At 43.4% G+C, this 17,266-nt stretch overlaps 1 protein-coding gene across 1 annotated transcript in view; it reads left to right on the top strand.

The window, feature by feature from the left end:
• cacna1ea (calcium channel, voltage-dependent, R type, alpha 1E subunit a) overlaps window positions 1–17,266 on the top strand; it is an 81,107-nt gene that overhangs the window by 50,145 nt on the left and 13,696 nt on the right. The window contains exons 6-28 of the mRNA XM_026305292.1: window positions 185–288; window positions 472–630; window positions 1,710–1,900; window positions 3,487–3,590; window positions 3,991–4,106; window positions 4,345–4,398; window positions 5,682–5,723; window positions 7,108–7,203; window positions 7,322–7,531; window positions 8,003–8,115; window positions 8,291–8,403; window positions 8,775–8,906; window positions 9,462–9,531; window positions 9,649–9,766; window positions 10,225–10,292; window positions 10,445–10,536; window positions 13,157–14,077; window positions 14,418–14,653; window positions 14,957–15,068; window positions 15,258–15,387; window positions 15,922–15,981; window positions 16,832–16,938; window positions 17,163–17,174. Coding sequence (XP_026161077.1) covers window positions 185–288; window positions 472–630; window positions 1,710–1,900; window positions 3,487–3,590; window positions 3,991–4,106; window positions 4,345–4,398; window positions 5,682–5,723; window positions 7,108–7,203; window positions 7,322–7,531; window positions 8,003–8,115; window positions 8,291–8,403; window positions 8,775–8,906; window positions 9,462–9,531; window positions 9,649–9,766; window positions 10,225–10,292; window positions 10,445–10,536; window positions 13,157–14,077; window positions 14,418–14,653; window positions 14,957–15,068; window positions 15,258–15,387; window positions 15,922–15,981; window positions 16,832–16,938; window positions 17,163–17,174 — 3,360 coding nt within the window. The remainder of the gene's footprint in view (window positions 1–184; window positions 289–471; window positions 631–1,709; window positions 1,901–3,486; window positions 3,591–3,990; window positions 4,107–4,344; window positions 4,399–5,681; window positions 5,724–7,107; window positions 7,204–7,321; window positions 7,532–8,002; window positions 8,116–8,290; window positions 8,404–8,774; window positions 8,907–9,461; window positions 9,532–9,648; window positions 9,767–10,224; window positions 10,293–10,444; window positions 10,537–13,156; window positions 14,078–14,417; window positions 14,654–14,956; window positions 15,069–15,257; window positions 15,388–15,921; window positions 15,982–16,831; window positions 16,939–17,162; window positions 17,175–17,266) is intronic.

The following is a 17,266-nucleotide window of genomic DNA, read 5'->3' as shown; positions in this document are numbered from 1 at the left end:
TTCTCTGCCTGCTGCAGACCCTCACGTCCTCGTGCTCTGTATCTAAACGCTGCAGCAGTGATGGCCTTAGAGTGGCGGGGCTGCTTTTCTGACACAACTGATAAAGCCCACAATCATAGTGTCCGTCTACAGAACGCTGAATGTGGGTTTTCATGTGAATATTTGTGTGTGTCAATGTGTTTAGGATCCTGGCTGCAGCAGGGACACACCTGAACATCTCACTGGACCTGAGGACTCTGAGGGCGGTCCGAGTACTTCGACCCCTCAAACTGGTCTCGGGCATCCCCAGTGAGTAACACAAATGCTGGATCCATTTTATTCTCTGGCAATAGTGTCCAAAGTTTTCTCTTTTTTCCTAAATCTAATGACAAAAGATAGTTGTTATATATATTTTCATTAATCATATTCGAAAAGTCAGGAGAATACATCAACATTTCAGTTTATATATATTTCTGATTTCTGTCCCTTCAGGTCTGCAGATAGTCTTGAAGTCTATAATGAAGGCCATGGTTCCTCTTCTGCAGATCGGCCTCCTCCTGTTTTTTGCCATCCTAATGTTCGCCATCATCGGCCTGGAGTTTTACAGCGGCAAACTGCACTACACCTGCACGCCACAGCCTGGAATACGCGGTATGGGGACACACCATGACACACAGCACCTATGGGTGCAAGTGTGCAAAACTGGCCAGTGGCTGCAATAGGTTTCAGTTTTAAGATGCTCCCTGTAATCTGCACATGTAGAGTGTGAGTACACATGCACAGACCTGGACTGATGTTTCACACAGAACAGGAGATGAAAATATAATGATGTTTGTTATCTGGGAGTCTCTTTGTTAAGTCTGTGTAGACATACACACACAGATACACACATGCAATGAATCACACTGCTTCATTTATGGTGACGGTCAACAGACATATCCTGTCATTTCTCTTATTCAGATATTTTATTCATCTTAACCTCAGGTCTAAATTGAATCGCATTACAAAACCGGAAACTGTCTCAACACCTCAGCCACACACTGATGGCATGGATGAGACAAAGGGGGCGATTTGTAGAAAGGACCTGAAATGGTTGTGAATAATGAATAAACTGAACAGATAAACCATTTCTGACAACAAACAGAACATAAAAGCAGAGAGTCAGGACTGAGCTCGTTCTCTTGCTGGTGACCGTGTTATATGTGCGGCTGAGTGTCGTGTGTGTTTACGTAATCACGAATGCATACACACACACATACACACACACGTATACACAATGGCATCCCAGGCTGCACCTGGAGACTTGATCAAACCAAACTGGCAGTGCCGTCCTGTATAATTAAAGCCAACAATGCGGTGCACTACAATGGTGCATTGTGCGTTCACAGCTGTCATTAACCTCCAAGCTGTGTCTGTCACACTGAAGGTGAATGGACAGCTAGATAGCACAGAGTGAAGTGAGGATGGTCACGTTACTGTTCAAAAAGTCTGTTCCACTGTTTTATTCCTTTTACTCACTAATTCATTCTTAAAGTGGCTTTATTAACAGCTTTACTGACGTTATAATTCACTGTCACACAACTGAAATGTACAGCTATGATGAAGGGCGTTGTTGCTCAGTACTTTGAAATTTGAAAAGGATAAATCTGTTGTTCAGACTCTTTGCTCTTATGAATCACATGTGACTAATTGTTCCCTGTTTTTCTCTGTTTACCCACATTTCTGTTCAGAAAATGAGACAGTGGACTCTTCAGAGTTTGAGTTCCCGTGTGGTGTGCGCCAGTGTCCGCCCAAATACACGTGTTCCGATACCTGGATTGGCCCAAATGATGGCATCACCCAGTTTGACAACATCCTGTTTGCTGTTCTCACTGTCTTCCAGTGCATCACCATGGAGGGATGGACCACCGTGCTCTATAATGTAATAGGGAGGGTTGTGATTGTAATGTTGAAACTGCCCTGTCGGTTCCTGTTTCGCTCATAGCTTGTCATTTTGATTCCATCTATTCTGAGAAATAACCTCCTACAACGTGCTGCACAGCCACCCACCACCAGAAATATGATCTAGAATTATTAGCCATGTAAACATCTGCTATGTATGAATAGGAGGAATAGGAGTAGGAGAATATGAATATGAGTAAAAATCGGTCCTTTTGCTTCTGTTAGTCCTGACGGTCCATCTCAAATACTGACTAAACAAGAGCTGAATCAGAAATGCTGTTGCTTTGTAGCACCGACTGGGAGAATGGATTGATGCAAGTTACAGAAACGTAACGTTGTTATGCTCTAAGCTCAGGAGATGTTTTGACATCCCCTAGACTTAAACAGACGTAAACAGGTTCGCACTGTACAGTATCTCCTGCTACATCTCACAGAGACGTGCTTAAATAAAACCAGCGATAACGACATTTCCTGCTGTAGAACAATGGTCACACAGGGATGTGTCAGAGTGAAAGATGCAGACGGGCACACACTGAAATTATGTAGACAGAAAGGCTGGCAGTGGCACCGTCTGCTAATTTGATGCCGCTGTTGCCTGCATGACCATCCAACAAATCAAGTCCGATCATGTCCACCCCTGGATGCAGCGAAGAGAACCGTAAAATCCTGCCGCTATAAAACCCATCAGCATAGCATATTGAAAAAATACATTTCTTCAAATCTTGGCAATATGTTAAATTTAAGCTGCCTAATGAAACGTTACCAAAACTGGAAAAGAATCGATTGTTCTCTAAACATTTTTCTGTAATTTATTCTTTGTCTGTAATAATGAATTGCAGGCAGTTCTGACCAAACAGGTGGCATTACCTCAACTCTGACAGGAATGTTTCAAAAAGCTTTTACAGCCACACAGTTTTAAGTGTTTCAGGCTCGAATGTGGCGTCATTTTCATGCCAACCTGGACAAGTCCCCCTTCTAGGTGGAGACACGCTTTAAATAAAAAAGCTTTATATGATTAAACACAGGCAGCACTTCCTCAAGGCCAGAACTGCTGAATTTATTTAAAAATCTAAAACAAAAGCTTTCTGTGTAGTGTCCTTCATCCGACACCAGTGTAGTACGTTCAATATCATCTCTGTGCTTATTTTGTCCCAAAATAACAATTACCAGCCTCTAAAGTCTCTGAAAACTGAACAACAATCCCAGAATTAATTAAAGACCATCTGTCAGTGTTCATTTCTTGTTTTCCCATTGTATTTTTCTCCTGTTACCTCAGATTGTCTCAGTAAAGCACACAACGCAAACTGCTGTGCCTCGGTGTAATTTGTGGTCAACTGCCTGCACTTTCAGTCTTTATTGAGATGGATGAAGTGGCCGGTTTGCCAGAATGACTGTTATGTTTTCTAGAGTGATGCTGAATAAGCTTTACTGATGAACGAGGACGGACTGTTTGCCTTTACTGTGCTGCTGAAACAGGACTGCTGACCCTACAGACATATATACAACCTTAACACTTACGTATTTCTTTCTCATCATCATGAGTCTGAAACTTATTTTATGTTCCAGGCTGATGATGCCTTGGGTCCCAGCTGGAACTGGCTCTACTTCATCCCCCTCATCATCATCGGCTCCTTTTTTGTCTTGAACCTGGTTCTGGGTGTCCTCTCTGGGTAGGTTCTCTCTTTTGGCAAAGTTCAGTCCAAGCTCGTGTTGAACTGTGTGTTGTAGAGGTTATGTTCATTTCTGAGGCTTAGTGATGCAGTCAAACGTTAGACCTTATGGCTTGATATGCCTGAAATCCTGTCATGGAGGCTTGAGAGCTGAGCTGGTGGGACTTTAAGATCCTAGCATGTTCAGCCAAGCAGGACTATATGGTCCTAGATTTGATTGTGTCAGGCCAAACCCAGTTGTTTCAGGATGTGATGTCAAAGTCTATATAAGTTAATTAGGTTTACCTATAGGCTAATTTGGGATCCACTGCCATTATCTCCACTCCTCTCCTCTCGTCTGTTCATCCCTGTGTTCGCTGAGAGTCAAAACATGTTTTTGTGGTTTGGTTTGATTCCACAGGGAATTTGCCAAGGAGAGAGAGAGGGTGGAAAACCGCAGGGCCTTCATGAAGCTGAGACGCCAACAGCAAATTGAGAGAGAGCTCAACGGCTACCGGGCCTGGATCGACAGAGCAGGTGGCTGCAGTCTGAGTCCGAGCCCAGGGAGAAGCAAGCGTTGGCTCTTGATGGGAAAAGAAAAATCAATATTTCACTTTAAGCTTTAAGACTAATCCTCTCAGTAGTTTATTGTGTCACAATTGAGACAGAAATATAGTAACAGAAGAGCCCGGTTTTGCTTTCAGTATCTCTCTCCATCTGAGCCATCATCTGCTGCTCATTTCTGATCATGCTGTGATTTTTCTTTGCTTTCCAGAGGAGGTGATGCTTGCTGAGGAGAACAAGAACCCAGGACCTTCTGCTCTTGATGGTAAGAGGTTTTATTTTTCACAGATTTATTATATTATTTTTATTTAATTCTGCTTTACATTCTGTCTCAGTCTTAAGCTGCCAGCTGAGTTTTATAAAGTCCATTTGCTGTTTATGTGTCTGTGAGTTTTAGGGATGGTAGATTATTTGAAGATGCACACACAGGAATAAAAACTCCTTTATAACATTCCAGTCTGGTTTATTTTGAGCCATGCTAGTGGGATGGCAATGTCATTTGCTTAGTCAGTGCACCACTTTGGTCCGAACTGGATGATCCGAACTGGAAAAACCATTACATCTTGTACAGACTTCCATGGTTCTCAGGCAAAGTGTCACAATGACCATTTGGAGATGTCTCCACAACCACTGGATGTATTATTATGAAATTTAGGACATATTTTCATGCTGCCAGTCATATGAAGCCTTATAATTTTGGTACTCCTCGGATTTTTTCATCTAACCATCACGTCAAATTCACGTCAAATTCTTTAATTTGTGCAGTATTTTAGTTTTTGACCAAACTCATGACATTCCCATCAGCCTCAACTGAAATATGTGGTTAAAAATAACAAGCTGGTGTTAGCACGCTGAGCATGACCTCTTTAGTGTTGTTATTGTGAATAAATCAGTCACTAGTCACTATTAGGGTTAGTCACAAAGTCATTTTGCCTCCATACAGCAACACTGGTGATCTCCAGGCTTTTTATTTAGCGCCATCATCAGTCATACATTGATTTATGACCAAACTCCTGACCTCCATGTTGGCAGCTGTAACTAACTGATTAGTGCTAATTGACAAATGTCAACATGCAAAACTTGAGATGGTGAAATTTATGCTGTGAGGTCCTGCAGTGGGTATCAGGCTGTGCTGTCATAAATCTGTAGCACGTTAACGCGAGTGTTTTAGCATTTAGCTCAAAGCGCCATTGTCTCAACAGGGAAACCCTAACAGAGGCACTAGCATGGCTCTACACTTTCTTCTTAACGTTTCACTGCTGAGCTGAAAACTCAATTTGAACTTTGACTTCAACAGTCTCTCAGCTGAAGATGTGAGCTGCCCTTGTTGCTGTTGTGGTGCATTTGCACAGATCACAGAGCAGACCTTACATCTCTGTATACAACTGTCATTAGCATTAGCATTAGCAATGATACAGATAACCTGCCATTAGACACAGTGCACACACACACACTGCTAAGTGCCTGCTCTGACCCTCTCAACTCTACTTTGACCTTTCCTCCTCCATAAACCAGCAGGGCTTTTATTAAATGTTGATTGATTGGCAGCTCTCAGGAGTTTCCCAGAGTGGAGTACAGGCGGTGCCTATGGTGAGAACCGTCCTCACTTCTGCTCTTTCTCTCACCGATTTCACCGCCCTTTGTTCCACCATCCAACTACACGGATACGAACACTTTGACATACTGTAGACGAGCACAGGAAATGCTTGTTGAAGAATATTTGTTGTGCAGCATGTTTCTGTCACCCTGACAAAGTAAAAAAATAAACCTTGTGATGCAAATCTATAGTAAAAACTGATTGTGGCTGCAGCTGTTGTGATGGAAATGAATGCGGAAGCTTTGATTTTGATTTGATTAAAAAGAAAGGTGGTGCACTGCAGTTGCCTGAGCGACCACTGATCTGAAGAGGCCGCAGCATGCATGTGCTGGTTGTGTGTGTGAGTGTGTGTGTGTGCGCACAAGGTTTGGCTTATATCATATGGGCTTGGCCATCCTGGTGGGGACCCATCATGTAGATTTAAGATTAGCGTTAGGTAAGTAGAGAAAATGAATGTAAGTCAATGTAAAGTCCCTGTGAGGAATGAAAACAATTGTGTGTGTGTGTGTTGACAGAACTCCGTGTGCTTGCCTTTAGCAAACACACCAACGTGTATGAAATGTGGCAGCAATATTATTGTATACGTGTGTGTGTGTGTGTGTGTGTGTGTGTGTGTGTGTGAGGGAGAAAGAGATCAGTGGCATATTAAAAAACAGTCCCTCAAGCAAATATTGACAGCAAGTAGATTCAGAAATCACAAGGTAGCGTGAAGGTGTGAGTGAGTCAAGATGAAAAGGTAATCATAAACACATCCGTCAGCGAAAAGGTCAAAACACACTCATCACACTCACTTCGGCATGTGCACACTGCACGCGTGTCTCCTGATACTGGATGGCAGCACGCGAACACGACTCGGATGTAATAGATGCATGGATCGTCACATCGCCGCGGAGCATGGTTTGCTATGACGGAGAGCATTAAAAAGCTGCAGAAGGTTTGCGTTTCAGTTGTTTGGATCATTACACTGACATCAGATGATCATTTTTATCTCATTCAGACACTGCATTAATGAGCGCAGGCATTAGTTTGTCCTCACTGTGATTTCTGCTCATTATTTGCTTCATCATTACCTTCTCATTGCATTATCAGGCGCCACACTTTGCACATTGCCTGAGTCTGGGTGTCTTTAAAATCTAAGGGTGGTCATGCACAAGGCAGGTTTTTGGGCCATTTTGAAATGCAGCCAGTAGAAAGTCAAAAATCTATTTAGTGGGTTAACACGACGTGATCAAGGCAAAAATTTAACCGTGCTGCTCAATCATGTCGCCAAAAAGTCAGCCTTGTGTCACTGCCCTCCCAGTGGGTTCCTGCACAGAACGTAGTTAGATTGTTCTGCTTGTTCTGGTTCTTTTAAAGTCCACCATGCTTTGTCCACAGTGTTGAAGAGAGCCACCACCATCAAGAGGAGAGGTGTGGATGTGGTGCACCGAGGTCAACCAGGGGAGGAACAATATGGCGACGTCTCCTCTGTGGGTGAGTGACAGGCTCATGAGTACAGGCACGTGGAGTGTAAAGCACTGAGCTCTGCTGAAGTCCTGGAAATGTTGCTGTAAACATCACACAGTTCAGACTCACCTCTCCCTTCCCCAAGGCATCCCCATGGCCAGAGCAAGCATCCGCAGTGCCAAACGGGGTCCTACAGCCTATTTTCGCCGGAAGGAGCGTCTGCTACGAATCTCCATCCGCCGCATTGTGAAGACCCACACTTTCTACTGGACAGTGCTCGGCCTAGTGGCTCTCAACACGCTGTGTGTGGCCATTGTTCACCACAACCAGCCCCTCTGGCTGTCCACCTTCCTCTGTGAGTCGCACTTCACTGAAGTAGCTTCATCGATCTAAGGGAAAGCTGGTATGCAGTCTCAAATTTATCCGTAGGTTGGTTTCACTCCGCCCTTAGGCCAATGGGCTCATTAGCTGAACTATGGGAGCTCCATTTAAAGGAAACAGGACCCTCATTTGAAGACAGTGATGTACATATTTTGGACAGAGAACACTGGGGGTTTGAGAGAGGGGTCAGAGAAGCTGTTCAAGTGGAAAAACCCTCCCTGAACAGGGGTGGAGGGCTCAGACATAACTTATCTTCAATCTACCAATTTAGGCTCGACCTAAAAACTAGAAGTCCAGTCGTCTTGACTCCACCTGTAGATAACTTCACCTGGAGGACTGAGAATGTTCACTGAAGCAGAAGCTCGACATATGAGAGATGCTCAGTGTTGATACTCCTTTTTGTCACATCTGTAAAGGTAACGACCTGTTTTTCCTTCTGTTCCAGACTATGCAGAGTTCCTGTTCCTCGCTCTGTTCCTGACTGAGATGTTCCTGAAGATGTACAGCTTGGGACCGCGCCTTTACTTCCACTCTTCCTTTAACTGCTTTGACTGCAGCGTCAGTACTCTCTCTCTCTCTCTCTCTCTCTCTCTCTCTCTCTCTACTGTTTTGTTTCTCACAGCATCTCTGTCACAGTTTCATCTCTGTTTCACTGATTTCCTCTCCTCTCTGTCATAGTGTTTTCTTACTGTGAGCATTAATTGAAGCTGTAATTCCTTATAAATGTCTTTAGGTGATTGTAGGCAGCATCTTTGAGGTGCTGTGGGGTTTCTTCAGGCCTGGCACTTCCTTTGGTATCAGTGTCCTGCGTGCGCTCCGTCTCCTGAGAATCTTCAAGATCACTAAGTTAGTGCTTTCCTCCCTCTTTGCCATCTCTTGAAATATTTACGAGACAGAAAGCTGTTGGAAAGTGATAGTGTTGTCTGTGTAAACGTTGAGACTGTTTTTCACACGTCAGACTAATAAAACATGTTGTGTTGAAGGTTCATTTAATCCGAGCTGTTTACAAACCAAATCAAATGCACCAAATAATAACAAAATTTAACCAAGAAACCAAAAAAAGAATGACAGGAACCTAAATCTAGAGGTATATCCCCAGAACATTCACATTTGTCTAAATTCTAAGAAAGTCAAACGCTTTTAAGCTTAACTGATCCAAAATCTTACGATATCAGAGCCTTTCTCTTCCACCCACACTGTATTTTGTGACTGCCAAGGTACTGGGCGTCTCTGAGAAACCTGGTCGTCTCTCTGATGAACTCCATGAAGTCTATCATCTCCCTCATTTTCCTTCTCTTCCTCTTCATCGTTGTCTTCGCACTCCTCGGCATGCAACTCTTCGGGGGCAGGTAACGATAAATACTCACAGTGTACAGGCCCAGTTCTGTGCAGCACACCTTGTGAGTCCATAAAGAAGGAGAGAGAGACAAATCTAATCAATATGGCAGAAAATATAGACTATTTTTCCATCCTACTCAGCTGAGTGGACATTTGCTACAGCTCCTGTAAATACACACTCAGAAACATAAAAAAAAACTGGGCTTCAAGCTTCAATAGATTCCTCTTTGTTAAATTCACAAAGTTGAGAAAACAATAGATTGTCCTAACAAGACTATTCACTTGTTTCCACTACACCAGGAGACTTTGTGAGCTTAGTAGAGATTTAAGAGTTTAAACCTTTGCCCCACACACACACACACACACAGATTTATTGTTGCTTTGTTTCCCTCTGAGTCGAAGGGCATTTTCCACAAGCTGCCACTTCAGCGTCGAGTAGCTGAGGTGGACGAGCGTGGCCTTTAAAATACAAAGCACATAGAGAAAAACATTAGTTATTAGAAATAACTGTTCACAATAACAGCTCTGCTTTTCCCAGACCTAAACATATCACGTCTTTTCCACAGGTTTATCTTTGAAGACTACACCCCGACAAACTTTGACACCTTTCCTGCAGCCATCATGACTGTCTTTCAGGTTTGACTGCAAATTTATTGCTCTAGCGACTTTGCAAATGTGGAGTTTCTGACTATGCTCAACAGGGATGCTCGGTGTAGGTCTGTGGATGGTAACTGGGTGGGTGTGTTTTCTCAGATCCTGACTGGAGAGGACTGGAACGAGGTGATGTACAACGGCATTCGCTCCCAAGGAGGAGTCAAGTACGGCATGTGGTCGTCCATCTACTTTATAGTGCTCACTCTGTTTGGAAACTGTATCCTTCATTCCTTTTCCTGTTATTACTTAAATAAAATGTAATCATTTATCAATCATTTGATCAACTTTATTATAGGGTATTTATTGTACACCCTAATGTGTAATGTGTTATTTATTGTATGTGTTTTTTTATGCATTGCCTAAGGGAAAGTTTTCATCATGTTTCTACCAGTCTGTTATGAAATGACATGTAAATATTATCTCATCTTCGTCCCGCAGCTCCTGAGGGAAGTACTTGGGTCTCTCTGCCGAGTTTCATCACCTTTTCATGCCAAACGTACATTAGAATACAATGTGCTTCCTTCAGCTTGTGTGCTGAGTGTGTATGAGTTGCCTCTGCTCTGATTTTATATTTGGATTGTATCATACAAACTAGTTGGACTGTAGGTGGAGCCTGGATTGATGATTTTCAGTGATGATTTGTCTCTTGTAAGTTCTTAACTCTGCTGTGACCAGACACGCTGCTAAACGTCTTCTTGGCCATTGCTGTGGATAACCTCGCCAACGCACAAGAACTCACCAAGGTAATAACCATCTCCATTATTGTCGTATCTGTTTTTATTCGTGTCGTTCGTGTCTGTTAGAGCTAAATGGTCTTTGATCCTTCCAGCACTTTGATTCTGTTTGAATGATTTAGGGTCACAGTTGTTCAGCTTCCTTTTCCTCTTTTGATCAGGATGAAGAGGAAGCAGAGGCGGCGTTCAACCAGAAGCACGCCCTCCAGAAGGCGAAGGAGGTCGGACCATTGTCCTCCTTCATGTCATCAGAGTAAGTGCTGTATGCAACCCCTCTCCTTGCCTGACCCGCTCCTCTCCTCCCTCTGTCTCCTTCCTGTCTATATTAGACTAACCCACCATGCCAACACTTAACAAGAGCCGCTGCAGCCTCTATCATTTGGTGCTGTAAATATGGATTAGTAAAGGAACGTGCAGAACAGGGACACTAAGGGTCGTCAGCACGGGGCCTCAAGTTGTTCTGCTGTGTGAGTCTTGGCTTGTAGCACGTAAACATCACTTGGGGCCAGTTTAGAGAATCAGTATTTGGTTCTGTCCCGCTACAGATTTACTGATATGTCTTCACTATCTATCCTCTGCCTGCTCCCAGCACTGTAATTTGCTCCAGCTTGAAGTCTCCATGGTTACCAGTCCCACACCAGGGTGGGAGGTGCTTATATTGTCGTCATGGAGACGGGGTTACTTGTGTGTCCATTACAGTAAAACACTTCCGTACTTAACGAAGTGGATGTCGTTGCTGGGAGTCGTGTAATCAAGTGTGTGAAAGTTTTCGTTTGTTGAAGTGTTTACACACAATTTGATTCATGAAGTCATGTGACCTTGTTTTCTCAATGCCCAGGTTTCCTGCTGCAGAATAGATTGTTTTTTTTTCTCAGGGAGTGATTGCACAGTGCTTTGTTGGAGGTGCTGGAAGTGCATGTGCATGCACAAGAGTGGGGACCCCTGGTCCAGTATGCACGCTGTGTATTGAGAAACAAGCACTTTGTTGCATGGGCATGTGGAAAATTTCACAAGATAGCATTTTATTAACCTAGCTTTTTTATGCACCTTCTTCTTTCTTGCTTTCTGTCCTTCTTTCTTTCTTACTTTGGGCCTTGCCATTTTCATAAAGCTCTAATTAAATTTGAATAAAAACAGAAAGAAAGGTAGAGATGTGTATTAGTGTCAGATGAGCCAGCTGAGGGTCAGGCTCTTGTCAGAGCCCAGAGAAAGGACATAGAGAAGAGAATACCACAGGGTCGTCTGGTCTGGTATCTGCATTCAGAGGGTACACTGTGAACTTTTCCTGCTACCGGGGTTTCTGGTAGCGTCTCTGTTGTCAGCTATTAAATCCTGGCAGTACCTGCCCCCCGCTGACCTTGGAGAAAGTTGCATGACAGTATTTGCTCACTAAAACAAAGATGAGAGACATGCAGCATGTTGGAGGCTGATGATGGTTTGACCTTGGGAATGCATGTGTCTAGTCAGCATGATCTAAGGAAGAAAAACAGAAATTGCAACCACACACTCACTGAGAATGCTTTTCACACAGCGCAAGTGATACTGAGACTTTAGTATTTGGATAGTGTTTTCAGTGTGTGTACAGTTTTTCTTCCGTTGTGAAGTCTTTAATCCCTAACCCAAATGCTCTTCACTACTCTGAATATTTTAAGCTAATATTTTTGAAGCTGCGCACATGAATTTCCTCGGTTGGCTCTACGAGCATGCCCCAGCAGAATGCTAATGTGTGAGTGCTCTGAGGTGGCGATGGTGTTCAAAGCTGCATCCCAGTGTGGTGGTTTTGTTCCAAGGGTACTTAAAGATGTGCTGTGTTTGGTGACGGAGCCCATCTATGTGTTTTCATACTGTAGCTCAGACTGTGCAACATCTCAATGTACTTACAATGTCTTCTTATCAATGTTGCGCTTACTGTTGATGTTTATGAATGTTGTTTACTTGTTTTTAATACTGCTGCCATCTTGTTTGTCAATGTGCCGCTTGGCTCCAATGGAGACACACACCAAAGTGTTAAGAGTCCAGACAATGGTCCTTTATTCATTGTGAACATGTAAGAAAAGCATGCAGAGTTCTGTTGCAAAGAGAATACACGATACAGAAATGAAATCTGCGTAGATAGTTTTTAAAATAGCTGTTTTCTTTGGTCTTCGTGTGAAAGGCCAGTCTCTCACCTTTGAGGATTGTTTGCTGTGTGTCTCCTGGCCTGTTTTGTCTCTGCTCACAAAAGCACTAATGTCTTGTTTTCAACCAATCGCTCATTGATAACACGGACCACACAAGAGTCCACACTCCAGTAAGTAAAACTGTCTGTTCAGCTCTCTGAATCTCTCACAAACGCCTGCCTGATTTTCTTAAATGGGCATCCTGTATAGTGTAATGTTCATGCTCTGTCCTGTACCTCCAAAGTCTTCAACCTTATTTGACTCCACATTTTTTGTATCTGTTCCACCGATTTCATTCTGCATCTTACTCTTTTTGTTGTTAAAGTCACACACACTCCTGGCTTTGGTTAATTTATCACCTGACATCATCATTGAACCAGTAAATTGCTTCATGTGGATATGAAATTGCTCTTTATGGTTGATAAATTGCACGAAAATCAGACCCAAGCACTTGCTATGTACTGTGATAAACACTTTGACTGCTGACTTACATTTATTTAACAAAGACAAAGGCACATAAAAGCACAGAAATCTGATTTGGCTTTTGGTGAATGCACAGCATGCAGACCAAATTATTTCAGACCAGGATCAATAAATAACATTACAAGCTAAAAAATAAATCTAATCTAAATCTACTGTATATACAATATGGTGCTGCAAGTGATACATTTTCTCTTTCTATATTGACGTGTTGTGTTTTCTTTGTTTTCTCAGGGGAAGCCGAAGGAGGCGGCCCTACCTGTACAGGAAAAGAGCCATTCACCGCAGCCGGCCGACCTACTCCTGCTCCCTGGAGGAGGCCCAGGGCAGCATCAGGGAGGGCCGCCCACTCCCACCACTCAACCCCTCTAACTCTTTCATGTCTAGGAGAGAGAGAAGAAAAAGGATGACCATGTCAGTGTGGGAGCAGAGGACCAGCCAGCTGCGGAGACACCGCCAGATGTCCGGCCGAGAGATCCTGTTCAGCAACCCCAGCGAGGAGAAGGACAGGCCTCCTGCTGCAGCCCAGGCCCAGCATGGACGTCCGCTGTCGCTGCAGCGCAAAGCCATGCCGCACCCACCGTCCGGCAGTGTGAAGCAGCTGACGGACCCCGTTGCCTCCCCAGCCAAGAACCAGGCTTCAGGCTCCGCCATGTCTATGGACATGCCCCTGAATCCCGTGATATCTGGAGACATACCTGAACCCCCGATGTCATCGGTTCCAGAGTCTCTGAATCCTAAAAACGCGTCTTTTTCTGATGCTTCTGGGTCGATGACCATACCAGAGCCTCCTGAATCAGAACCCGACAGCAGAAAACTGGGTGTTAATCAGACTGACAGCACCGTCGGTGAGCGTCGCAGCCCCAGGTTGAACGACGAGCGTCAACACAGGGCAGTGAAGAAGTTCAGACCACCAGATGACGTTGACACACTGGCTCCTGAGATGGGTGGTCATAGTGCGATCAGGGGCAGAAGGGTTTTGCATCACTGTGACCATCAGAGCGGAGCCAGCAGTCAGGGGCCGTCTCCCGGGAATGGAAACCACTCGGCGAGTCGTTCTGTCAGCAGAGAAGCGAAGAGAAACCCTGGGAATTTAGGGGAGATGGAAGTGGAACCCACAAAGGACGAAGACGTGTCCAAACCTGAGGAGAGCAGGTGAGACAAACCAACATCCCTTCAGCTTGTTTTTTTCAGTAGACGAGTTTGTTTGGCAGCATGTTTTAACGTTTACTAAGTCCAGAGAGACAGAAATGATTTGGAGAAGGGAGGGAAAGAGATAAAACAGCACAGGTTTTGGTTCCTCCTATGGCTGATCCAGCAGCCTTTAAGCACATGACTGGGTTCATCATTCTGCATGTACTAGCTTCACATTATTAATAAGGAAAACATCATGCAGTTAATTGCAGATTAGTTAGTATTTATTTCTTTACAATGTTGACTCCCCGACCGTACCAGTTATACTCCAAGTATATATCACTGTCCTCTGCCTCTACAGACAGGGGGCCCGGAGTAAGGGAGGGGACACTAACACGCCAGACAACCAGATCCATGCTGGTGACCAACGTCCTCAAAAGCAGGAAGGGCCTCTTCATCAATCAGACTCAGCTCACACTATACCAGAGGACAATGAAGAAGAGGGGGAGCAGCAGCAGGATAAATCTCAGCTCAGCTCCAGCGTGATCATCGAGGTTCCCAATGTTCAGTCATCTTTGGAGCTCTCCACAATCACAGGTATTAATACGACCTCTGACCTTCTCATACTGTGGCTCCACTGTATCATCATATGTGATATTACTACCTTTACTCTAGTCCACAGCTGTGAGGGTCAGTCCTTCCTACAGCTCATCAGTGGCTGGTTTTCCAGCTGGAAATAGTAAACACCTATTTTGGAAATGTCAAATTTACCCTAAACTCTTGAGCGAATGTTGTTTCTTAATAAATCTGTGAAGAGAGAAAGACCACACAGCCATGCTTCATTTCATATGTAGTACATCTACCAGGATGTCAGCTTCTTCTTCTCCTGTCCTTGTCTAGTCAACAGTAAGGACCCTGAAACCTGTAAGTCAGAGAAGGAGGAACCAGAAGACACAAATCCTGCCAACACTGTGACCCCAAACAGCATGTTCATCTTCAAACCTGACAACCCGTAAGCTGCCACCACTCGCTTCCCACAGGAAACATCAAAAACAACATGTGCTTAAATTGCCATCACTGGAACCTGTTCAGAAGTTGATCTTTTTTAGATTTTAGATTTGTTTTAATCCTGCATCCAGCTTCAGACATGGTACCAGACCTCTTGGATCGCTTCTCCACTCTGATATCTGCTCTCCCTCAGGGTGCGTCGAGCTTGTCACTACGTGGTGAACCTCAGGTACTTTGAAATGTCCATCCTGTTGGTCATAGCTGCTAGTAGCATAGCACTGGCTGCTGAGGATCCTGTGGCCACCTCCTCCGACTGGAATAAGGTTTGTGTCTACGTGCACGTATTCGTTGTCTTTCTCACGCAGGGACAGCTGTACAGCTGTACAGTTAATAACTTAGGAGAAACCAGCATCTTCTGCTACTGCAACAAACAACAACTCCATCACCTGAGATATGATTTCAATCACTTTTTATCTGTGCATTGGGTCTCATTCGTGCTTTCAGCCACGCTAAGCAGCTGAAGTACCAGGAAGGAGAAAAAAAGACATTTGTAAAAAACATTTCTTAAATTGTTCTGCAAAAGGCCACTAAAGCGACTTGGTGGGAGGCAGTTAAATCATAGATGAGTGAGCCTGATGAAGCCTGAGACCCCAGACCTGGTGTTTGAAACTCGTTATACTGAGCCGTTTCCTACCAGACCACAAGCTGCGAGAAGTAAAACAGCTATAAACCAGATATTAATGTTATAAATGTTGTTGCACTTATTTACTTACGTCTTAATCACAAAATATTTTGGTGCACTTGTGTTGTAGTCTTTCTGTTTGACGATTCTTCTGTCTCACACTCTGACTTCACAGGTTCTGCGTTACTTTGATTATGTGTTCACCGGAGTCTTCACATTTGAAATGATTATAAAGGTAAATGAGTAAAGATGCAATAATGAGATGTGACTGTGGTGAGTGGTTGTAAAACATGGAGGAAAAACATAGAATTGTACTTTTTTTGGCTTCAAATTAAGGAGCCTCAAGATCTAAATTGGGACTAAAAGTCTTTTTTGTGCATTTTTTGCTTTTTTGTGTTTTTTTGTTTTAATTTGTTCAATAACAACAATTCAATAAATCTAAATTAACAAATTTGACATATGACAAAAGAATGATCAAGTCCTGTCCCCTTAAAAAAAAAAAGCTACCGTATTTTTCAGGACTATAAGTCGAACTATTTTACTCCTATGGCTTATATGTGTATAATTACCAATCTTTGTTTTGGCATTTTCACTTGTGTTACACCAGGACTTAGAGTTTAATGTACTGTGCTGCAGATTTGAAGCTGCAGGTAATAAAGTCTGCAGGTGAAAGTTTGGACTGAGTGTCGACATTCAGACAACCTGAGAGGAGGAGGAGACGCTGCTTCATTCGTTACTTGACACAGATGAATGAATTTCATAATGCACTTCTGCTTGTTGTTATGGCTAGCCTACATTCTGCATAGGATAATTTAGACTATAACTAGAAATGTGACTTAAACACAGAAGAAACTTTTATATATATACATATATATATATATATATATAGATATATCTTTTATGTCTTTTTTCTGTTCAATAATGTAGTTTTTGCTAAAAGGGACTAGTTACAGTCCAGAAAATATGGTATGTCTTCCTGTTGCCCTTCATCTCTAACTGATCCCCAGACTGGGAGCTACTGTGTTAGCCCAGAGTAACAAACTGCGTCTATGTGACTTGCTTTCATACTCTCGTCATGTCTTCAGATGATTGACCAGGGTCTGATCCTCCATGATGGCTCCTACTTCAGAGACCTGTGGAACATCCTAGACTTCATCGTTGTGGTGGGAGCACTGGTGGCCTTCGCCCTCACGTCAGTGTTTCGTGAATTGCTGTTTTTTCTTTTTGCTCACATTTCCTAAAACATGCTGTATGTCCACGTACTGTGGAAATCAACTGTAAATGAGCGTTTCGTTTGATGTATTTGGACATAATGAAATCATCTCTCCCATTGTTGTTTATAACTGTTGATATACATGTCCCTCTCTCCTGTTTCTCTCCGTCTGTGGATGGTGCCCCTTTGGGAATGACCAGCAGCAATGTGATGGGGTAAACACCACCAGTCTATCTCTCTTAGATACTGTCATCTGTAAATCAGCCTTAGGTAGCGTATGTCAGATTAAACCTCTTTTAAAGATGGA

The sequence above is a fragment of the Mastacembelus armatus genome, chromosome 4 (genome assembly GCF_900324485.2).
Source record: "Mastacembelus armatus chromosome 4, fMasArm1.2, whole genome shotgun sequence".
Taxonomy (NCBI): domain Eukaryota; kingdom Metazoa; phylum Chordata; class Actinopteri; order Synbranchiformes; family Mastacembelidae; genus Mastacembelus; species Mastacembelus armatus.
The sequence above is the reverse complement of the archived record's forward strand: the minus strand, read 5'-3'. Positions and strand labels throughout refer to the sequence as shown.